Here is a 24,427-nt window from a genome sequence, read left to right on the forward strand (position 1 = left end):
TATTATGAAAGCAGAAGTGAATTTTTAAATAATATTAGATTAACTTAATAATGGATAAATTTCAGTTATTTGGAAAAACTGCTTTAAAAATAATGAATATATGTACTAAAGAAAATCCTGAAAGCTGGTCAACTTTCCTACTATATCTTGCTCAGTTTGACCACTGTTCTGAACTTGCTCTCAACTCTCCATATAATGCTAAATCTTCAGTCTAAATTAGACTGAGCCTGTCCTTCAGAATACACAGGGTGGGGTTTTCCTGGGACAGGGAAAATATGTTGATTTAGTTGAAGGAGCTACTGTCTCAATTTACCAAATAAAGTATTTCATAAAGCTTTATCACAATGGTAATCATGCTAATGAGAATTTTTAAATTTGCCAAGGATACTATACAACATAAAAAATCATTGTATTAAAATATTCTCTCTAATAAAAATTGATTCTATAGTGTACTTATGTAGTTTAGATAAATAATTTCATATCACTTCAGGTGTCTCCACTGTGTGTGCACTAATTCAGGATTAGGAGTTCAGGTTGGGAGATGTAGTTGGAGAAGAAATATAGTTTGGACAAAAACTGCCTATATTTTCCCTGAATATCTTTTCCCTTCTATCTCATGCTGTCTCTGACCCACATAACAAATTGTCACTTTTCATTTATCTTAAATGGAAATTTAATGAACCCATTGGCACTTGCTCCAACCTAAGGCTCTTTGAGATCTTCTCTTGTTAGAAAGTTAGTTGCATGAGAAAGCGTCCTTTAAAAGATTATGCCAATTTAGGAAGCATACGTTGAGTACCTGTACAACTATTCTGTTTTCACTTTTAGTACAGTCTTCAATAAATTATGAGATATTCAACAATGTATTATAAAGTAGGCTTTATGTTATATGATTTTGCCCAATTGTAGGCTAAGGTAAGTGATCTGAGCATGTTTAGGGTAGGCTCAGCAAAGCTATGATGTTCAGTTACATGAGGTGTATTAAATGCATTTTCAATTTATATTTTCAACTTATAATGGGTTTATCAGGATGTAACCCCATCATAAGTTGAAGAATCTCTATATACAAATATATATATGTATGTATATACACACATGCACACACACATATATCTGTCAAATGAAATTTCCCACAAGTGGTTTTAGTCTCAGTTTATATCCCTAATGATAGGAAAAAGCTGTGTATCCTCTTCTGGGGGGATTGGATGGGTTCGCCTAGAATGGTGTAGGTTGACAAGTGGTTGTGAGCTGAGATTAGATGAGGGTGGGTAGAGGCCTCTCTGACTAGTTCAAAGAAAGCCATGACAGCCTCCACACCATCAAGCTGGCCGCCTCCCAAGCATCCTCCCCACACTTATTTCCATTTCTTTTAACCATTATTTAAACATTGTGTATTCTCACCTGTGCTGGAAAGTGCTTGAGGAAAGGTAAGAGTTGAAATCCTGAATCACTGATCTGATAGAATGCAGATCTAATTACATTATGTAACGATGACATCTGCATTTTTAGCAAGTCCATAAGCCAAATCTCTACAGGACCTTTGGCCATAACAGGACTATCCAACTAAAAAGAAATTACAAGTATATTACAAATTGATAATAACTTGGTAATTTTACAAATGTCACACACACAAATCATAGTAACTCAACACAAAGCAAATAGTCTCATATTTTATGCAAAATACTTAAAACATGGGTAAAATCATGTAATACTATAGCTGGAAGGAACTACAGAGATTACTTAGTATAAAATTTCCACAGTATAGAGGGCAAAATGAGTCTCAAAGATGTTAAATGGTTTATCCAAACTAGTCTGTAACAAAGCCAGGGCTATATTACCCCTTCTCTCCTCATCCCGCCCCCCCCCACCGCCCCCATAAGCTAATTGCATTCACTCAACCAAAGTTTTTACAAAAATCCTAATAATGAAATGTGAAGCAAGCTAACTTACAGGAATTTTTTCTCCTTCTCTTGATATGACGGCCAGGATCCGATCATAGTCTTTTGCATGAAATGTCACCTCATTGATGTTGTCAGATACTGCAGGAAGATGCGGCTGTAAGGAGCACAAGACAGAGCAGAAACATCTCACATGAGGCCCAACACAAAAGCTATCTGGATGTTTTTAAAAGCCTTAATATTTTTTATCTGTTAAAAAGATTGAGAATTTACTTCATTGTCAAAAAAAATAAAAATAAAAATACAGACTCTGCTTTGACCCTTGACTGAGTTGGAGGCCCGCTTTTTAAAAACCAGCCTTACATATGTCTTCTCCAAATCCTGCAAATGCCGCCCTAATACTATGGAGATTGCACGAGTGACTGTCACTTTCCTTCAGATGAAGACTGGCCCAACCTGCCCCAGTCCTCCTCCCTCCCACATACAGCTCCCTCCCGCCCTGGCTCAGGGCTCTATCTCCGCCTTTCACAGCACCTTTCCCTCCTCTCTTTTCTCATCCCCACACCTCCCCAGAAATCAACAAGGAAGATAATATCAGCCATTCCCAGATCCCCAAACCAGAAATGGCCCTGGGGTGGGTGCTTCAGTGCCTCCCACGCCCAGTTCTCTACAGCTTTTCTCTTCCTCTTGGAAGTACTGCTCTTGGAAATGGCGAAAAGCATTTGAGAAGCATTCTGGAAGGAAAAAAGGACAAATAAACCCAAACCACAACCCCTATTTAGTCTAAGAATATTCAGAGTAAAATGCCCCTAATGATGAACTACAGTTAATAAACACATCCCGTGTGCTAGATACTCTGCTATGTATTAGCTCATGTAATCCTCACAAGCATCCTATGAGGCGGGAACCATTAATATCCCAATTTTACTGATGGGGAAACTGAGGCATAGGAAAATTAGGAAGCTTGCCAAGGTCACACAGCTAGTATGTGGCACAATCAGTGATCCTTGCTCAGCAGCACTGCTGGATTGTGTCAGGTTGACAGGCTCCAAATACTCAGAAAATAGGACATTCTGTAATCAATGTGATTTTTTAATAGTCTTCTTTCCTACTTGTGCTTTTAGGATGTTAACTTCACTTTTATTCTTGGTTATGTATGCTGTGGAAAAAGCAATTGAGGTCACAGAAACGTAGATTATACCTGTATGGTGTGGGAGTCACTGGCTTGTCCAAGAATTTCCAGGAGAACTGGATCAGATACAAAGAAAAATCTCGGAAATAATAATCGCTTCTTCTCTAAATACCTTCAAATAAAGTCAACAGCATGTTACCAAGTGATTTTTTCCCTGAACTGTGAATATTTTTTTCCCAAGACAAAATCACTGATGTCTTCGCTAAGATAATAGCAAAGCAAGGCTGCCACACAATCTATTGTCTTGTCTTTTCTCATCAGAAGCCCTCTGTCACCCAGGCTGGAGTGCAGCGGTGTGGTCATAGTTCCCTGCAGCCTCCAACTCCTGGACTTGGGTGATCCTCCCACCTCAGCCACCCAAGTAGCTAGGACTATAGGTGCATGTCACTATGGCCAGCTCATTTTTTTGTAAAAATTTTTTTTATTTATTTTATTTATTTCTCACTACATTGCTCAGGCTGGTCTCGAACTCCTGAGCTCAAGCAACCCTCCCATCTCAGCCTCTGAGTCACTGATATTACAGACACAAGCCACCACACCCAGATTTCTTCCTATGACCTTTTCAAGAGTATTGAGAACCTTGTGGGTTAAACCCAGGGCGAATGCTTAATTTATCTCTAAACCAGAACATTTTGAGAGTGAAAGGGGGGAGAACTAACACTAAGCCAGGACAGAGGCATAAACTTGGACAAGCTAAGACATATCATCACCTTATCTCAAATAGAAATTGAGCATGAATTGCCTTTTAAGAAAATTATCTGTGAATTTGTCTGGTTAATTGTTCTCTTAGAGCAGTGGTCCCCAACCTTTTTAGCACCAGAAACTGGTTTCATGGAAGACAAATTATCCACAGACCAGGGGTAGGGGATGTGGTGTCACTGGGGGGCTACAGAGCTCAGGTGATGTGTGGCCACGGAGCAGTACTGGGCCGTGGCCCAGGGTTTGGGAACCACAGTCTTAGAGCACATTTCTACTCCATGCCTGTAGCAGATTGAATGGTAACCCCCCAAAAGATATGTCCATGTCCTATTCCTTGGAATCTGTACCTGTGACCTTATTTGGACAAGGGGTCTTTGCAGATGTAACAAAGCCGACGATCTTGAGAAGAGATCACGTTAGATTATCCTGATCGGCCCTGAATCCAAAGACAGGTGCCATCGTAAGAGACACACAGGAGGAAGGGGAGAAGGCCAGGTGAAGACAGAGACAGAGACTGGAGTGATGCAGCCACAAGGCGAGGAACTCCTAGAGCCACCAGAAGCTGGAAGAGGCAGGGAAGATTCTCCCTTAGTGCCTTCAGAGGGAGCTGACAGCTTGATTTCAGCCTTCTTGCCTCCAGAACTAAGAGAGAATAAATTTCTGCTGCTTTACACCTATCTAGTTTGTGGGAATTTGTCATGGAAGCCCTAGGAAACTAATACTATGCCTTAACTTACCCACCCCAAAGTCTTACGGAAAAATTAGAAGTTATGTGAAATTTTAAATTCCTATCCCCACTTCAACCATCACTGTATAACCAGAAATGCAGTCAATACCAGTAACTTGTTTGGGATAAAACATCGTCTCACACACACACACACCAAAATGATGAGTGCTTCAAAATTGAATTCTTACCCGGAAAGTGACTTCTGACATACTTCCAGCTGTTCATGTAAATGAGGTAGAAGTTGGCTCATAGTTTCATCTCCAACACAGCAAGTAATCACATTGGGGTTCTCGTGAGCCCGCTGCATTATTTTTACCCATGACTTGTCAATGTTCTGAAAACGTTTTGCTTCCTGAAAGCAAATCCATAGTCAGCAAAGGTTAGGCATTTGGATAATTGAGAAAAGGAAAATCTTCACTTTGGAATTTCCTGTAGTTCTTCAAACCAGCCTCTGTGAGTCTCAGGCTGCATAATTTAAACAGACCATGTTTTTTCATCTGAATTAATTCTGAACAACAAAAGTCCAAAGCTATAAAACTGCTTATTAAAATACAGCTTTACCACAAAGGGGTTTACTGCTTATTTGTTTCCTTGCATTTAATAAATTTTTGAAAGTAACACATGATTAATTTGCAGAGCTATCAACTTAAAGTTCAAATCTAGTGTTTCAGCACCCCAGGTGTTTTGGTTTGATGAGCAAACTGAAGAGGCATGAAAATAATTTGATCTCAGGATCTTTGGAATAATTACAGCCCAATAGTACCGCAGGAAAAAAAAATAAAGGAGGAAAATCAGTAAAAACACAAAAGAAAGCTTCATTTACATTTTTTGCAAATGAAAATTTTCCATTTACTATGGATGATGTTAAACTTTGCACTCAATTGCAAAAATGCCTCTAGAAATTGGCATAATCTTGCCTCTTTTAAAAATGCAACTTTCAGACTAAAAAACAAAAGCAATACACTTTAATGTTTTAAAATTGAGTTACTAACGGAAATCAGCTATTTTCAAAACATTTCTATTCTTTATTTTTAATATATATAGATCCTGTTTGTAGATATAGAAATTTAGGAAGAGCTGGACTAATTTTACAAAAGGAAAGTTACCTTCATAGACTAAACGTATCCATTAGTTACTGGCACTTATTTACAAGGCCCTAATAGGGCTGTTTTGAATGTTTTGTTATAGTCTTCGAAAGCTAAGTTTTCTTTCCCCACAGTACCTTTCTGATCTGCTAGTGGTAGACTTACTAATAGTTCATCTGTACTTACAGAATACAGATTAATTTTAATACTACTCTCAAATGAATATTATAAACTTCACTCTTGGAAGGGCTGAATTAGTACAATTTCATAGTACTGTCTTTGAATGTACCTCACATCCTGGAACAACCTCAAGATTATTTACTGTTTGAAACTATGTGAGTCTCTTCTTTCTGCTAATGTAAATAAGAGATCAGCACTTTTATTTAAAACTTTTTCTGTAAAGGGCCAGAGAGTTAAGATTTTAGATTTTGTCGGCCGTACGGTCTCTGTTACAAATACTCAGCTCTGCTGTTGTAATGCTAAAGCAGCCACAGACAACACATAAATGAGTGGTTGTTGCTGTGTTTCAGTAAAACTTTAAGAAAAAACAGGCGAGTGGGATGTATTAATAGTTTGCTAACCCCCAGCATAGTCAAGCCTTGGCCATAGGTCTTTGCGAAGACTTTTACAGAGATACACACACAACACACACCAAATTATTTTATCAGTCATTACAAAGGCAGTATTTACCTGAGGCAGCTGCTTGGCAATATCTCCACCCACAAAGACAGCTTCAAGATAAACCCAAAGATTCTGCACTATTAGCCACTCTTCAATTATATCTGAGGATGTGGACAATTTATACACCCAACTCTGTATATTTTTTTTAAAGGGAGCATTATACCTAAAAAGTAAGAATGGAAAACATTACATTTGAAGGAAGGTTTAGAAAACAGTATGCTCTAACAAAGTAAATTACAGAAGAAACATTCCTTTGGGAATGTTTTGTCCTAAAATGCCAGTCTGTAGTAGATATCATACAGCTAGTAAAATTTTTGCTTTTTATGAATAAAATTCATGTTATTATAGTGATTTCACTTATTATTCCCATGTGTCAGTCATAGAATAGAAAAACAGACTGAGTTTTAGGGCACAAAGGCCCAGTAAAGGAATTGTGCTTTATGAGTAAAGGAAAAACAAGGACTAAGATGGTTTTCCAGGACTTCTGTGAACCAAATCCAAGTGGGGGCTGTCTGTAACATGAAAGACACTGTTCCTGATTTGTGAAACAACTAAATCTAGGGAAAGAAACTATTATCCAGGGATTTCCCTTTCATGAATGGTCTTGAAAGCTTCATCCAACAAGAGACCATCTCTAAAGGGACAGGACAAATAAGATCCCAAAAGGTCAGGAGAGGGTTAGCTATCACCAGGTTCACCTGGAGAAAGATTACCACAAGGTCAGAGTCAAGCCTGAGGTCTTCTGTCCACTCCCCACCCAACCGACAGCAAATTCCGCCAGGCCCAGGCACTGCAACTAGGATTCTGCAGTGCCGGAGACCCAAAACAGCCACCCCAAGATAGCACCACTCCTGTTTTCTCATCATCAGGGCTAGCTGAAGTGTTCATGAGAACACAAAAGGTCCAGAAAGCTGAGCACAACAAAGGAAGGCAAGAAATAGAACAGACACCCGGAGGAAGTGAGGGGAAGCTACTGGGTAAACACCACGACTACCTATACTTAGAGCAAGAAGCTCTAACTGATGACTACTTCAATGGCAATGGCGAGTAGTTTTGATGTGGTGAAGTAGCATTTCCTAGTGAGTAGCACTTGTTGATTAGAGGCGTCAAACTTTTCTTGATCCGGGACAGAGTGACTTGAAGATGTTCACACATTTAATGTGTTTTTTCTGGGCATAGTCTGATGCCTGAGTGCAAACCCATAACTTCTCTGGAAGACTATGTTATAGATGGAATTATAAATGGAGTTGTACAAAAATTGTCCCAATGATGTAGGTAATCTAGTTGTTCAGGCAGTAAGAGGCATTTTCCCCAACACTCAATTTATACTGTTCCTGTGGCCATTGGTCTAGAGCTGAGAGGCAGCCAATATGCCAAAAACACCCTCAAAATCAAGCCATGTATTAAGAGACTAAGGTGGCATGGGCAGGCATTTCAGGAAGATGAAGGACCTAGATATTTAGGACCAAAGATAGTCCTGTACAGAGAATTTAAAGTCATCTTTGACAGTGTGTAACTTCCTAACATAAAAAAGGGAGAGCTGAGACAGAATCTAACAAAACCAGTTTCTATCCTTTGGCCAGGTACCTGCATTGCACAACCTTGTGTGGTCAAAACCACCATGACTGATAGGAAGACCCATGAAGTCCCACAGAACCAAGGATCCACCAAGGAAGTGTCACAATCCAAGCAATATCTATAGTCAAATCTCACCCGCGGAGACACACAGTTTCCTTCTGAAGTCACATCAAGGTAGTCTTCTTAGATATCCTTATGCTCTTTCTAGCAGGGCCTCAATATTGAGTGTATTAATACCATAAATAGGTATTATACTAATCAGGTTATGTTCAAGTAAGTATGAATTTAAGAAAGTCTTCAAATCCTGAATTCCTTGGCTGCAGACACTGCTCAGGTGAATCTATAGCCCTTCTTCAAGAGGTCATCATCAGGAAGTCAGGATGGCAAAATTTGCAATGAACCATGGGGAAGTAGTATCCCATAAAGTATAGGAAACATTGAACATCCTGTGTTCACCTTTGCCAGAACAATTCAGATTCCCTAAAGCAGAGGATGCACTCTAGGATCTTGACCTCAATAAATTCAACCCAGAACTCCCCGGACTAGGATCATGATAGATTAGCACATTATCCAAATACAAGACTTCCCCAGGGCCAGAGGTCATGCAGAATGCCACTCATTAACCAGCACCCCCAACCAGGAGAAAGGATATTAGATATTTACTGCATGCATTAGGGCGAAGAACAGTCACACACTACTGCACAGTCAGCTAGGGGAAGAGAGGTTGCTACTGCCCATATCAAAGACCTGACAGAATGCTTAACCTGACTGAGTCCCATTGAAATTTCCTGAAGCTGCACACAAGATCATGGCACCCTCAAGCTTGCCCAGTAGATCCATGATGAACAGACTGCCTCATTCAGGCCACACTGGCCCCAGGCACTTTCCACCATAAAAATCACAAGTCTCTCAGTGCCAAACCCTTAACGGTACATTGCTTTCATGTGGTGGCCAGCAGGCCTTCCTTGGGCCACTGGGTGGATGTTTGAATGGTTTAGCCAAGGAGGGCAATGATGACAAGTCAGAGGAACAAAGGCGAGAGAGAGAAGATAAAATGAAGAGGCCATCTCAGCGGGCAGCCAAGATCTTCAGAGCATATGCTGCCAATTTAGGGGGGAGTAATTATGATGAGGCCTACCAGGAAAAATAAGGAAGGGGAGATGAATACTATTAAAGAGATGGAGGCAACAATTATTAGGGAAAATAGACATCTCATATAGAGACAAACACGATCTAGCAGTTTAGGGCAGAATCCTATGAGATGCCACAGCTGCAAAACCAGGCTTTTACCTAGGATTTTATAACCCTAAATACCAAATTAAAACTGCTACCCCAAATTAAAAAATTACCTGTTGCTTAGCAAGGACCCTAAGACCATTAAGCTATCCTCCATCAAAGTGATAATTTCTCCCGATTCGGTTCCTTTGAGCAGGAGTTCTCCCTTTCCCTTAAATGTTGAAAAACTCAAGTTTTGGTTGGTCCAATTCTCAACCACTTGAGTAAGCTTGGCTTCAATATCCTTCTCCTTACTGGCAGATATGCAAATGTCCTTTGGAGGAGAATCAAAGAATATGTCATGATGTTTTCAACTGCAAATTAAGAGCATTGTTATATCATAGAATTTTTTAGCTTGGAAGGGACCTAGAAGTCATCTAGCTCATTTAGTCATTTTACGGCAAAGAAAACAAAGGCTCAAGATCATTGTGTTGCAGGTTGACACTAGAACCGTATGACTCTCTGACCACTAATTATTTTTTTATACCACATACATGAGACCGTGGAACTTAAACCATCATTTTCTTGATTATATATATATATTTTTTTTTCGCTGAGTCCACGCACAGGGATTGATTATATTTTTAATTGAAGTTTGTGGCTAAAATGGGGATAATCACAGCTGCCTTATTCCAGAAGCTAGCTATGAGAATCAAATGGGAATATATATGTGAGAGTCATTTGAACTCTTTCAAGTAACATATAAATATTACTATATTCCTGCCTGTTCTGGCTCTAATATGAATATCTCATTTGCTTAAAAGCCAATTTTATTTTTTTCTTATGGGTTTTCCTATTTTCCTGAGAATACGTGATATGAAAATCTCACAAGAGAAAATAAAAGCAGCATATTTTCCTCACCATGCCTCCACTTACTTTCCTGCTTAGAATCACACAGAGATGGAGAGGAATTTAAAGGTGTAAGATATTTCCACAAATAATTTTAACATAAATTAGTGTGTAATAAATGCCGTAAGAGTGATGTGAATCCTGGTGAGCTCTAAGGAGGGAGAAGTGACCTCCACCTGCACAGAGGAGGGAAGGCTTTGCGGAAGAGTAAGTGGGATTCGAGCAGAGGGTCCCAGGGAGGGAGAGGACTTTCTGTATGGAGGGAAAGGGCTTCCTTTCCACACAGTGAATCCAGAAATGGCAGGAATCCAGTTTGGCTAGTAGTTTGGCATGTGTAGCAGAGCAACAGGATGTATCTGGGGTGGACAGTATTGAGAATCTGTTTTGGGTACCAAAACTTAATAACAGAATCCTATAATTGTAAAATGAAATTTTCACAACACAGCCTATGAATGGCTATAGTCTTAAGTGTAAAAGCCTACTTATAAAAACGAGGTGGTCACCAAAGTGTTCCTAACTCTTTAATTGTTTCCTTTAATGGTATCTTACTGGCATTTACAAACGGGACAAAAATGCCTTGAAAGCAATTTTTGTCCTGTACATATGTTGTTAAAAAGAGGGAAGGGGAGACAGAATAGCCACCATTTATTTATATAGCGGAGACTTCTGGTCACATGGAGCATTTTCTCATCTCCAGAAACATAGAATAATAGATAAAATACAAAAAAAAAAAGAAAGTAAGAAATAAACAGAGCCAGACTTAAAAACAAGATAAACATCTCCATGAACAGGAAGTATTCTAGAAAGGAGATGCAAACCAGTGGGTGGAGCTGAAGCCCTGGTCAGTGGGGACCAGGCTTTCGGTTCCTCACCCCCAGGGGAAAACTATAAGTGGTCTATGTGAGACGGAGCACCTGGGCTGGGGTCTAGAGCCCTCCATTTGTGCAAAGAGGCTGAAAACACTGTCTCCAGCTGCCATCTGGGCATGTAGATTAAATGAAACTGTGGACCTCAGGGATAGGAAGACAGGGAACCAGCCCCACAACCAGGAGCTGAAACGGGATGGTCACACCACAGCACAGCCAGATATGTAAATGCTGTTAGGACTCCTGGCTCTGGACTTGGGGCTGGGGGAGATGGACGCTGGGGGAGGTGACCACAAGCCCACTAGACAAGGAAAGCTAAGGCACAGAAGGAGAGAAATAATTTTAACAAGTTATACAAGCCAAACCCATGGAAAAATCTAATATTCAGAGGGATAGCCAACATATAAAAATAATCACAGCAAAACATCAGTCTAGGTGAGATTAATTTTAAAGAACAATCTGAAAAAAATCTTTATGTTTAACTTGAAGTTGTTGGAATATGGGAGGTCCTGATGGAATAATACTGGCCATGAGCTGATTAATGTTGAAGCAAGGGCATCTTTACTTTTTATACAAATTTTCCATAATAATTTTAAAAATAGTTATGTTTCAAATGCTCAAAGAAATAAGTGAAGACATCTGTAAATCTATAGATTTGAAATCTACAGATCTGAATATAAAAGATTTGAAAATATATATATATATATTTCAGAATCTATAGATCCAAGAATCTATTTAAAAAAGATGGGAAAAAATGAAAAATTATATAAATAAAAAAAGAACTAGTGGCCAAAATAAAGAACCAATTAAAAATCTTAGAATAGCAAAATGTAATAATAGAAAATTTTAAACACTTAATAGACTGAATAGAAAAAGTATAGAAGTAGAAATCTCGAAAACTGTTCTGAGGAATTTACCAACACAACACATAAATAAACAAAATTTTTTCTAAATGAAAGTATAATTAAGGGACAAGGAGGATAGATAGAGGGGCTCCAAAAGGAATATATTTTAAATAATTATATTATCTCCTTGAGTTACAGGTTTATTTTGTAAAAGCCAAGAATGGTCAGGATCATTCCAAACTTTGAAGTTCTGTTAATAGAGGGTAATTAGAACACCCTCTAATAAAACGTCTGTCTGTACAATTCTCAGAAAAGAAAAAGGAGACATTCTTTAATGGATCATTGATAAGACCTTATACTCTTATGTACCTCAATGTCATCCTTATTTTTAAGGAGTGGTGCTTCCATAATATTTCTAAGACAAAAAGAATCAGATTCCACATCAAATGGGGTTCCAGTTAACTCAGAGATTCGATCCCAGTGCCTCTGTTTCATCGCCTTATTGGTCATCATTTCCAGCAGAGGACATGACTCGCTGAAATCATCAATCCTTTTTTTGAGATCCAAGTAAGCTTGCCAGTCTTTAAGTCCCTTTGGCAGTTTACGACACCTTTCAGAAAGAAAGAGAAAAACAATAACCTACACATTTCTTTGAAGAAGGTTTTATGTACATACAGCAATATACCAGGGAATATATTAGTTTGTGAAATACCTAGAGGATCCTTAGAAGTTGGGCATTATAAAAAGGTAAGCTAACACAATTGAAACTCACCTGTTTTGAAATTCCTGCAGTTCTCCATTAATTTTTTCAATATCTACATCTCCCCAGAGTATTTCATAATAACCACTAATACTGCTCATTACAGTATCATACAGTCCATACAGCTTTTGCAGCAAGTTGAGTTCCTTTCTGGGAAACAAAAATAATTAAGTAATCACATAATGTGTATTTTTAAAATAAATTCCATTATTAGGTAGAGTTCATCCAATTACATGTTTCATATATTATGGAAATAATGTCTTATGGATATCAAATGCATACAACTATATTGGTTTTCAATACAAAGACTTAGTTACAGGTCACATTTACAGTTCTCCAATATTCTAAATCATTCTATAACTTGACATTAACAAATCGGTTGATTATTTTGTAAAGGAAAAATCTCTGTGTTTTTAAATAAGAAACTTACTACCCCAATCATTGCAAACAACGTGACCAAACCTTGATAACATGATTAAAGCTAAAGCTAAGGTTTCATTTGATTTTTTTTTCCTTTCAAATACAAGCTGGATTGGTTGGTCCGAGTGCAGTGGTGTTTACACCTAATTGATCACAACCAGCTACAGATTCCTTTGTTCCTTCTCCACTCCCACTGCTTCACTTGACCAGCAAAAAAAACCACAAAAAACAAAAAACAAAATCAAATACAAGCTGGATTTTTATGAGAATATTTCCTGTGACTAAATCTTAGTCTGCCTTTAAGTATGAGCTTAAATGTCACTTTTCTACCAGAAATTTTCTCTCATGTGCCTAGATGTAGTTACTATATCCAAAACGAGAATATAAGATCCAAGTAAGGGAAAAGTTCTAAATTGTGTAAAACACCAAACTGATCACTCAACAGAGGTTGCGGATTCTCCAAGAAACTTCTCAACTCTGTTTTGAAGTTAATTTTTTGGGTAGTTCTATTTCTAAGGATTGATATTCTTTATTAAAGATAACCTAAAGGCCAAAAAATAAAATTTTTATATTTTTAATGGAGTAAAACTCATCCTATCTTGCAATTACCATGTGGGTGTACTACACCTTTTTGTAAATCTCAGACACATTCTGCCATCTTAGTTATTTTTCCAATTCTTGATTCATTTTTCTTTTCATCATCTTAAGTATTATTTCATTATTACTCATTAATTCTTCCAGATTATGCTTTAAAATGACTCAAATAATAAGAAAAGAAAAATGATGAAATCTTCTAGAAAGAATCACTATTGTATTATCCTTCAGGTTTCTTATAGTATTGCCCAAAGAATTGCATCATCTCTTAACAGAGCATAGAAAAAGAACTCCAGAGATGCCATTTTTGCAGTCTTTAAATTTTGGTTGGTTTAGCTTTCAGTTAATAGAGTTAAGAATGTAGAATTTTTTTTATTTTCTACCTTAAACAGTGAAGAAAAGAAAATTAGCAAAGGAACATGTTTCCCAAGTATTAAACAGAAAAGAGACAGAAACTAGCACTCTAGACTCTAATTTTGATGGTGAAATTCACTACGTAAGTAAAATATCAGACTATGAGTCTGCAGATGACTATAACCTGGACAAATTTTATTCACTCAGTAATTTATGAGTGAACAATAGATTTCCACAGACTTCAATAAAGGCAAGGTTCTCAACACGTGATATTTCGCAACAAGAACCCTTTTTGTGAAAAAGATAAGTGACAGTATTCTTTCATTATTTATATTTGTGTAAGTTTTATCTGACATATTTCATAAGTGGACAAATGATGAAGGCAGATGTGAATTCAAAGGAAATAGGCCAGGCGCGATGGCTCACGCCTGTAATCCTAGCACTCTGGGAGGCTGAGGCAGGCGGATTGCTTGAGGTCAGGAGTTCAAAACCAGCCTGAGCAAGAGCTAGACTCTGTCTCTACTATAAATAGAAAGAAATTAATCGGCCAACTAATATATAGAGAAATAATTAGCCGGGCATGGTGGCACATGGCTGTAGTCCCAGCTACTCGGGAGGCTGAGGCAGGAGGATCGCTTGAGCCCAGGAGTTTGAGGTTGCTGTGAGCTAGGCTGACACCACGGCACTCACTCTAGCCTGGGCAACAAAGCGAGACTATGTCTCAAAAAAAAAAAAAAGAAAAAGAAAAAGAAAGAAATAGATGATATAGAAACAAACAAAAAAATATTCGTTGAATTGAGCAAATCTAAAAGTAAAGACTTTTGTGTTTACAGTGCAAAGAAGATGGCAGTCCTCTCTTCAATAAAATTAAATGTCCAAGTTTGCAAGTCTTGAGTTTTGACAACGCAAAATAAAACAGAGGGAATGCTAATCTAGAGATCCACTGGAGATGGATTTAAAATCTGGAATCAGTGTTTACAAGAGGGGTATGCTCCAGTTCATGCATGACAGCTGATGAAGAGTTAGTTGCTTTCAAACAATGGTCTCCATTTTGTGTATACATATCTTCAAACCAGGACATTATGGAGTCAAAGTTTGAATTTACTTAAATTCTTATTACATTTTCTAATAAAAGTGCTTTTCACTATTCTTTTATTCTTACTTGTATAAATTATTCATAAAATTACTTTAAAATATCAAAATAAAAATGATCCATTGATCTGGATGGTAAATGATGGTAACTGTTTTTCTTGCTATACTGAGAGTTTATACTGCATTTCAGATTGTCTAACAGTCGCCTAGAGAGTATGTAAAAATGCAGATTTACTAGGACCCTATTCCAGAAATTCTGATTCAGTAAGTCAGGGATGAGAACCAGACATCCAGGATGAGACAACCAGGCATGTCTGCATGAGACAACCAGACATCCAGGATGAGACAGCCAGACAACCAGGGATGAGAACCAGCAATTCTAACACAATTGTTTAATGGATTAAATTTGGAAGAATGCCAAAGAGAAATACAAACCATCTACCTGAAATGGCTGAAGCATTACTCTTCGGAAAATTTCATGTCTATTTTGCTATGAAATTTCCATGCTGTGACTTTGAAAGAAGTCAACATAAAGTTCTCTCCTAAAGCCAAGACCCTAATGAGTTAATATCACGGTACTAATGTTGCTTTTGAGGAAAGTTATATTTAAAATACTATTAAAACATTCTAAAATTCTATTAAAATCACTTGTTTAGATCTAGTGTTTAAAATATATTAAGTTCTTTGGCCTTCAATCTCAATAAATTCCATGTCTACACAGTGGGGAAGAGCACTGTAGCATTAACTGCAATAAGAAGGGAAGGGGAGCCGAGGAGGGTTACTCCTCTTAAAAAACAAACATTATCCAAAATTGCAGGGCTTCAGCATAATCACTGACACTATTCAAGAATAGTGAGAAGAAAAAGTGAAGCATAGGGTAAATATAGGCCATGCATGCCCAGAATCTTTGCAATGTATTTTCTATTCCTCCAGAACATTTCTTTTGTATATGGAGACAGTGTGTCCACTAGGTCAGGAAAAGCAGGAACAAGGGGATATTCAGGAGTGTTCCAAACCATGTTCTTCCCTGTATGATAAAGGATTCCATGGTGACATGATCCTTCTAATGGACAGTATTTAATTATTTGCATGTAACACTCGCATATTTTCTAAATGTACCTGGTTTTGTGTAAAACCTCATAGTCTGTCACAGGCAGTCCAAATAGTTGTTCGCCAGATGAATACGTAACAAATTTCCTCCACAGATCATCAAAATTAGCCTATAACAAAAGGTTTTCAAATTGTACTAAAATATAATTAATTCAGATCTCATTAAAGTTGAATTTATTATAATCACAGTAAAAGCTAGGTTGAGATTGATCAAGTAATATCTATGAAATAAGGATTTGTGAAGCAAATGTATACTGATACTAAGCTATCAGAGGAAAAGTTAAAGACTTAGGAGAGTTAACTTTCAAGCATTCTAAAAGCACCCATTTTATGTAAAATTATTTCTTTAATAAAGTAAAGGGTCTCCAGAAGATCTATATTTCAAGTTCTCATAAATACAACTGAAAGTAATAAAACTACATTAAGAAATTCTATAATTCAGGCTTTTTCACTAATTTAGACTGGCCATCTCTCTCTCTTACAAGGCTCAAATGAGTGAAGATTAGTATAATCCACTGCTACTTTCTCCACATGCAATAAAGAGCCTATAAAATGAAAGCTTCCACTTTAACACCATTTGAAATAATTCTAACGTTTTAAATCAACAGAGTTAATGCACACGTCTTTTAATTTTTTTTTTTTTAATCAGGAGCATTCCCTAGTGGTTAGCATAGTGATTCCTCAATAAACTGACTGAACGAAGAGCCTATGGGACTATATGAACACTAGGAAAGGAGAAAAATTTCAAAGTTAAAATGCATTAAAATAATAGTGTTTAAAATCTTGTTCATGGGGTAAAGACTGTTGATGGAAGCCCATCACTCACCTTTTTTTTCCTTCAGGTTTCAAATAATATAAATAGACCCATAGCACCAGCCAAACAGGGAACAAATTATCAGCTTTGTCAGCAGACCAGCAGAGTGTCCAATAACTCCCCCAAAACATCATAAAGTTGCATTAGAGAACACCACCATGGGGGCTGGGCATGGTGGCTCATGCCTATAATGCTAGCACTTTGGGAGGCAGAGGCAGGAATATTGCTTGAGGCCAGGAGTTCAAGACTAGCCTGGGCAACATAGCAAGACCCCTGTCTCTACAAAAAAAAAAAAAAAATCAGAAAAATTAGCAGGGTGTGGTGGTGTGCACTTATAGCCCCAGTGTCTCAGGAAGCTGAAGCACAAGGATGGCTTGAACCCAGGAGATTGAGGTTGCAGTGAGCTATGATGCTCACTGCACTCTAGTATGAGCAACAGAGCAAGACCCTGTCTCAATAATGAAAGAAAAAAGGAAAGAAAGGGAAGGAAGGGAAGCAAGGGAAGGAAGGGAACAAAGGGAAGGGAAGGAAGGAAGGAATCACTAGGACTCAAGGCTCAATATGGGGTGCCTAGACCTAGCCACCTGCCTTTTTGGGGAAGGGGTTTGGAGGTGGAGGTACGTCTGCTTCTGAGCAGATTTGGGTCTACAAATCTGACCCCAAGTCTCATATCCAATCAGATGCACGGCAAACAGCATGTATGGCTCACAACCCTAAGCAAAGGCAGAACAGTAGGTACAAAAAGGCAAGAGATGAGCCCTACATTGTCTTTTCAATGAAGTGTCCACGCCCCTGGTAAAAGTGTGGCACATAACATCCCACAGTTGCTTAACAATACCTTGATTTCTTTAACATACCCTTATTTTCTCTGTAAATGTGAAGACAAGGTCATTTGCTCAAACAAATCCCAAAGCTACTCCTCCTCCCACATTCGCTACTTCAGTAAATAACTCGATCTTCACCTATTTGCCCAAGCTGGAATTCTTGATCTTTTCCCCCCAACCCAGGCTCCAAGCCTATCCTGCCTCTTTAATAAATTCTTGATCCATCCAATTTTCTTCATTCTACAGGTGCCACTTGCTTGGTCTCAGCCTTTACAATTTCTTGCTTGTATTACTGAAACTATAATCAGTCTGACAGTTCTTCCCCCAAACCACCAGTGCCCACACAAACACCACAAAAATCTTCTAAAAACACAACTGTTTTTAAAAATCTAGTATGTGTATCACTCCCTGCTTAGACTCCTACCAGCCCTCAGGGTAGGATTCACACTCCTTATGATCACCCACTCACCCTCCACAAGTGGTCTCTGCCCACTCTACTGCTCCATCCTCATCTCTATCCTCTTTGCCCATCTCTTCCCTAATCTCCCTGTCTCCTCACTGCTGGGCATTTGTATAATATGAGCTACAAATTCTGCCTACCTTGCTTTCCTCCTTCTTCCCCTGGCTAACTCTAATTAGTCTTTCAAGATGCAGCTCAGATGCCTCTTCTTCCAGGAAGCGTTCTCTTTCTGCCCCAACAGCCCCCATGTGGGTTAGGAGCCCCTTACACCGGTTTTCATTACACAACTTCGTGTAACTAGATCACAGTGCTCATCACATGGTTTTGGGAATTCTCTCTCTAGCTTGCTGTCTCCCTGCAAGATTTTAGCAGCTCAGAGGTAAGAACCATTTCTTAATCAAATTTCTATTAAGCAAGCCAGACAGTAGGCATCCAATATATTTTTTTTAACTAAGAATGTGGGCGGAACAGGGGACATACATAAAAAGAACATGACCACATTGTTCAGCCCCTGTACGAAACAGGAAAAAGAACAGAACTGCCTTATACTCCCGAGGGACAAGTTTACATAGGAATCCATGCATTTGCAAAGCATTAATCCAAATGGGTGTGTGATTTCTTTTCTCTAGATGTGCTCAGCAATCTGAGTAAAGGAAAAAAAACAGTGAATGGTTGGCCTGACCCAAAAGGTATTGTTCTGTCTGAGGTGGGACAAAGGAGTGGGGAAGCTTAAAGTGATGGATGCAGAAGGAAGAAAAATAACGGATTCAGAGGGAAGGCAGAGAAAACATTTACCAACATTTAAAATCTTATCTTGATAAATTTATTATACTATAAATTTTTGAACACTTTACACATCAAATGAGATGCTTAAAACTAGAATAGGGTGACACGTTCAAAATCAGAGTCTGATTCTCTAAAAATACAAAAATATTTTGTGAAGGAGCATGGAGGGGCACGGAAGAGGTCAATTATATCCGTTAGTAGATTCTTATACAATTAAAGTCTGTGCGTAATTTAGACACTAACTTTTCTATTATAAGGTTAAACATAAATTTTTCCCTAAATCGTTTTAAAAATTCATACATTGTCAATATAACTTAAAAAAAAGAAAAAAAAGGGTTTTACCTGAAATATCTGTAGCCTGTTGCTAGCTTCTTGGGGTGGTATATTTGGAACCATAGGCCCTTCCTGTAAGAAATAATATAGTCTTCATTTTCATTCTTAATCATATATATTTGTCAGATTATTGGATTTATCTATTATTTCCTTCTACATAAATAAGCATTATTTTTAATTTAAATGATCTAACTTTGTCCTGTACTTGAAACTTTTCATTTATTTTTTTGGTAACAGCTTTATTGAGATGTTATTCATATGCTATACAATTCACCCACTTAAAGTGTACAATTCAATGGTTTTTAGTACATTCACAGAGTTGTGCAACCAAGACCACAATCAATTTTAAAAGATTTTCATCACTCCAGCCTCCATTCATTTTTAAACGACCTTGACACAGCTAATAAAAAATGTGACCAAATCACATCGGTATGAAGTGTGTACCACAGGAGACCTGCTGAATTCCATTTATGATTATAAACGATGATGCTGTGGTTGTGTATTAGAATAACAGACACAGAGTCCTGAGAACAGTCTCCTTTTATTAACTGTTCAGCCCAATATGGAAATAGAGACAAACATAAGTTGAAGTCTTGGAAGAAGCAGAAGGCAGTCTCTGGTGGCCAGAAGCCAGAAGACAATTGCAAAATAATCCCCCAAAAAGACACCCCCAAATAATCAAAGGAATAAAAGTATTTACTAGTGACATTAAAATGACAAGGGCTCTTCCCCATTGAAAAATGGAGGATAGTAAGAATATTAATGTGGTCTGTACAATCATGAATATTATGGATGTGCTAAGTAATAGACCAGATTCCCAATATAATAGTGTGCAAAAGGTTAAATGAGGCACAGTAAAATTTTAAAGAGCTTATTTGAACACACACCAATTCATGAACCAGGCAGCTCCAAACCGGAAGTGGCTCAAAAGCTTCACTGCAGAAGCATAAGGCACAGGCTTTTATAGAGTGAATACAGAAGTAATACAAAGAAAATCCTTGATTGGTTACAGTTATAAAGTTGCCTTCTTTGGCTTATCCTACCAGAAAGTTCCTAGTTACATAATTATAGCCCTATGTACAGATTCTGATTGGTTGAGCTATGTTTCTTTAACATAGACATGTACAAAAAAATAGCTCATTAAGTTTCACTTATGTCTGCAAATCATGCAAGATTAGGTCACTTAAGATACCTAACCGGCTTTGTCTGCTCAGGCATTCTTCAGGCCTGGTTTCCATTTGATTAGAACGGAAACAACAGAATGATAGGACAAATCAAAAGAGTTAAGTTCAGTACATGTAAAAACAAAAGCATTTTATAAGTAGTACCAAGGGCCTTAAATCATCTTATGAATACAGATCCCTTGTGACCCTATAAGAAAGAATGTTTTAGGGGAACATTTCGAGTTTAACTTCAAGGAGGTCACCATTATCACTCAGAAGACCAGACTGAATAGCCTATGGGACTGACTCAGTATGACATCTACTATTTATTTTCAGTGACCTTTATGGTTCTCTAAAAGTTAGTGAAAATGCAAGGTCAGTTGCATAATACCCTGGCATTAAATTGTTTATAGTTTCTTACAGCCTTCCCAGACCTGTATCACATTTTCAGCCACAAGAATTCTGGCCCTGCAAAAGGACAAAACCAGACCCTTTGGTCGTTCCATAATCTCCAAAGTTGTTGCTCCTTTTAACAATAAAATTTGCTTTCTTTCTCTATATGATGTGCTTAAAAGATTGGTCATCCCTTTTTTCTGATAGCTGCAAACATGCAAATATAGACACTTACATACAAAAACCTATTTCTCAGGGCTCATCACTTTCACTTCATATGAACATATCACAGAACATTTTAACACACAGCAAGCAAATACTTAAATTACCGACTCATATGCTTCTGCAAAGTTTATCACGTCCTCACGAAACACTTCCACAGACTCAAGTAGGTTACTTTTAAACTTTGGCTGCACTTGAACTAGTTCATCTTGTACAGAAACCTAGAATGAAAAAAAAAAAAAACAATATTCAACATGAGAGTAAAAGTAACATGTTAAAGATGAAACCAACAATTCTATCCCAGCAGGTTTATCTCATGGAGATGTCCTATATGAACACGGATGTCTCTGTTTGTAATAAAATACATTAACAACCCAAAGGCACCTACAGGAGACTCACATCATTCTACTTTGTGACTCAAGAAGCAAAGTCATTTTCCTATAACTATGGTTAGCGAAGTTTTCTGGCAGATCCAACCCAGGCCATTGCTTTGGCTTGGAGAAGAGTTATTATGACTGGCCCAGTCTGGGTCACGTGCTATCTCTGGGGCCCCGGCCAAGGTCTGGGATTAGCAATCTCTAACAGGTTCACATGGCTTCAGTGGTTAGAGTAATTCTCGAAAAGAAAGTGATATTACTCTAGGTATAGTAAAAAAAAAAAAAAAAAAAAAAAGCAAATACCCTCCGCAATGGTCTTGAAAGCTTCTGTTTAAACCTTCAATAATAATAGCTGGCACTTAAATAATGCTTACTGTCTGCCATGCTCTTTACATACGTTAATTCATTTCTTCATAAAAACCCTAGGTTAGTAAATCATATTATGCTAATATTATACCTGTTTTATAGGCAAGGAAATTGAAGCAGAGAAATCCCCAAAATCCCAGCACCAGTACAAGGCAAAGTCAAGATTCAAAACCTTACGGAGTGGTTCCAGGGCCCCTGCTCTTAACTGTTCCCAGCAATATCATCTATTTATAGGTCAGAATAGATTTAAGTTTAATGGTGATTATGGTGTAGAACAGTCTATCTCTACTAAAGGATGGGTCAGTGGGTATAACACTAACAGTTAAAAAGCTAGAAAACTACCTAAAGGACTCTTTTCCATTGAAAAATAACAGAAAATTAGGTTGCACTAAATCTCAATGGATAGTTCCCCATTTCTTTTCTAAGACTCATTCCTCTAACTAACCAGCAAGCATTTTTCAAAGTAAGCTATTAGTTGATACTGAATATGAATTTAAATAAACATTAGTATTAAAAAATATGTTATATACATTACCTCAAGTGAGCCTCACAACTGCATATAAAAATTATTAATATTCCTAAATGACCATATGAAGAAATTGAGAACAAACATTATTAACTTGTATAAGATCATCCAATTGACTGGTTGGCAGAGATGCAATCACAAGCCACGACCCCAATTTCAGTTCTGTGTCCTTTCTACTGTGCTTTGCTTCAATACCAGTGACAAATCCTTCCATAAATGAGAAATTTTAAGCCAATGTACAATTTAATTAATACTCAATAAAATTCAATATAATTAAAGAAAGTGAACCATCCCTTGGAGTTCATTTTTAATGTCTAACTTTTAGTATGTAGATGTTTACCAATTTTAAAAATGCTCAGAGAAATTTATAACTATAAATGCTTCCATTAAAAGAAGAAACATCTCACATCAGTAACCTAAACTTAATAAACTAGGTGAAGAAGAACAAACTAAAAAGCAATCAGAAGGAAGGAAATAATAAACACTAGAGCACAAATAAATGATAGAGAGAATAGAAAAATAATAGAGAAAATGACAAACCAAAAGTTTCTTCTTTGAAAAGATTGACAAAATTGACAAACCTATATCTAGACTAACCAAGAATAAGGAAGACTTTTCAAATTACTACAATTGGGAATGAAAGAAGGGTCACTACTACCAGCCTTATAGAAATAAAAAGCAAGTGTTTACAGTTGTTTTAGAATTTGTCTAGCAGGTTTTCCAGTCCTCGCCAGAAGACCCTCCCCCTATATATATGAAAGAAAGAAAGAAAGAAAGAAAGAAAGAAAGAAAGAAAGAAAGAAAGAAAGAAAGAAAGAAAGAAAGAAAGAAAGAAAGAAAGAACATTATATGGGCATAATCAACAAAGCGAAAAACAACCTCCAAATTGGGAGAGAATATTGCAAGTCACATATCTGATGAGTGATTAATATTCAGAATGTATAAAGAGCTCCTACAACTCAACAACAAAAAGACAAACATCCTGATTAAAAATTGGGCAAAGGACATGAATTTCTACAAAGAAGGTACACAAATAGCTAATAAGCATATAAAAAATGCTCAATATTATTAGAAAAATGTAAATCAAAAGCTCAACAAGATACCACCTCACCCATTAAGATGACTACTATCAAGGATACAGAAAATAACAAGTTTTGGCAAGGATGTGGAGAAACTGAAACTCTTATGCACTGTTAGTGGCAATGTAAAATGGTGCAGCCACTAAGGAAAACAGTATAGTAGTTCTTCAAAAAATTAAAAGTAGGGCCAGGAACAATGGCTCACACCTATAATCCCAGCACTTTAGGAGGCTGAGGCAGGAGGATCATTTGAGACCAGGAGCTCAAGACCGGGCTGGGCAATATGGCAAGATCCTCATCACTATAAAAATTTTTTTTAAAATTTGCCAGGCATAGTGGTGTAAGCCAGTCACAAAGAGACAAATATTGTATGATTTCACTTATATGAGGTACCTAGAGAAGTCAAATTCATAGAGACAGAAAGTAGAATGGTGATTATCAGGGGATAGGGGGAGGGCGAAATGGAGATTTGTTTAATGGGTATAGAGTTTCAATTTTGTAAGATGAAAAGTTATGGAGACTGGTTGCACAACAATGTGAATATACTTAACTATAAAAATGTATGCTTAAAATGGTAAAATTTTTTAATATAATAAATTTTATGTTATGTGTAGTTTGCTATAATTTTTTTTTTTTGAGACAGAGTCTCACTCCATTGGCCCGGATAGAGTGCAGTGGCATCATCATAGCTCACTACAACTTCAAACACCTGGGTTCAAGGGATTCTCCTGCCTCAGCCTCCTGAGTAGCTGGGACTACAGGCACATCCACCATGCCCAGCTAATTTTTCTATTTTTTGTAGAGACAGAGTCTCAGTATGTTGCTCAGGCTGATCTTGAACTCCTGGCCTCAAGCGATCCTCCTGCCTCCAACTCCCAAAGTGCTAGGATTACAGGCATGAGCTATTGTACCCAGCCTTAAAAAGCTTACTCCAATGCTATAGTAATTAAGACAGTGTGGTACTGGCATAAGGATAGACATATAGAACAACAAAATAAAGTTGAGAGTCTGAAATAAACCTTTACATTTATAGTCAATTGATTTTCAACAAGGTTGATA

The 24,427-nt window shown here is 37.5% G+C and overlaps 1 protein-coding gene and 1 non-coding gene across 2 annotated transcripts in view; one reads left to right on the forward strand and one right to left on the reverse strand.

Annotated features, from left to right (window-relative positions):
• DNAH8 (dynein axonemal heavy chain 8) overlaps positions 1 to 24,427 on the reverse strand; it is a 285,679-nt gene that overhangs the window by 157,839 nt on the left and 103,413 nt on the right. Inside the window, exons 30-40 of the mRNA XM_076003387.1 lie at positions 21,128 to 21,241; positions 19,252 to 19,314; positions 16,035 to 16,135; positions 12,468 to 12,605; positions 12,065 to 12,305; positions 9,210 to 9,409; positions 6,292 to 6,445; positions 4,705 to 4,868; positions 3,100 to 3,202; positions 1,951 to 2,055; positions 1,402 to 1,563 (exon numbers count right to left, since the gene is read on the reverse strand). Of these exons, the coding sequence (XP_075859502.1) occupies positions 1,402 to 1,563; positions 1,951 to 2,055; positions 3,100 to 3,202; positions 4,705 to 4,868; positions 6,292 to 6,445; positions 9,210 to 9,409; positions 12,065 to 12,305; positions 12,468 to 12,605; positions 16,035 to 16,135; positions 19,252 to 19,314; positions 21,128 to 21,241 (1,545 nt within the window). The remainder of the gene's footprint in view (positions 1 to 1,401; positions 1,564 to 1,950; positions 2,056 to 3,099; positions 3,203 to 4,704; positions 4,869 to 6,291; positions 6,446 to 9,209; positions 9,410 to 12,064; positions 12,306 to 12,467; positions 12,606 to 16,034; positions 16,136 to 19,251; positions 19,315 to 21,127; positions 21,242 to 24,427) is intronic.
• LOC142871265 (U7 small nuclear RNA) lies at positions 22,970 to 23,032 on the forward strand. Its single transcript, XR_012919519.1, has one exon. It is a non-coding gene; the product is annotated as a U7 small nuclear RNA (small nuclear RNA).

The sequence above is a fragment of the Microcebus murinus genome, chromosome 5 (assembly GCF_040939455.1).
Source record: "Microcebus murinus isolate Inina chromosome 5, M.murinus_Inina_mat1.0, whole genome shotgun sequence".
Taxonomy (NCBI): domain Eukaryota; kingdom Metazoa; phylum Chordata; class Mammalia; order Primates; family Cheirogaleidae; genus Microcebus; species Microcebus murinus.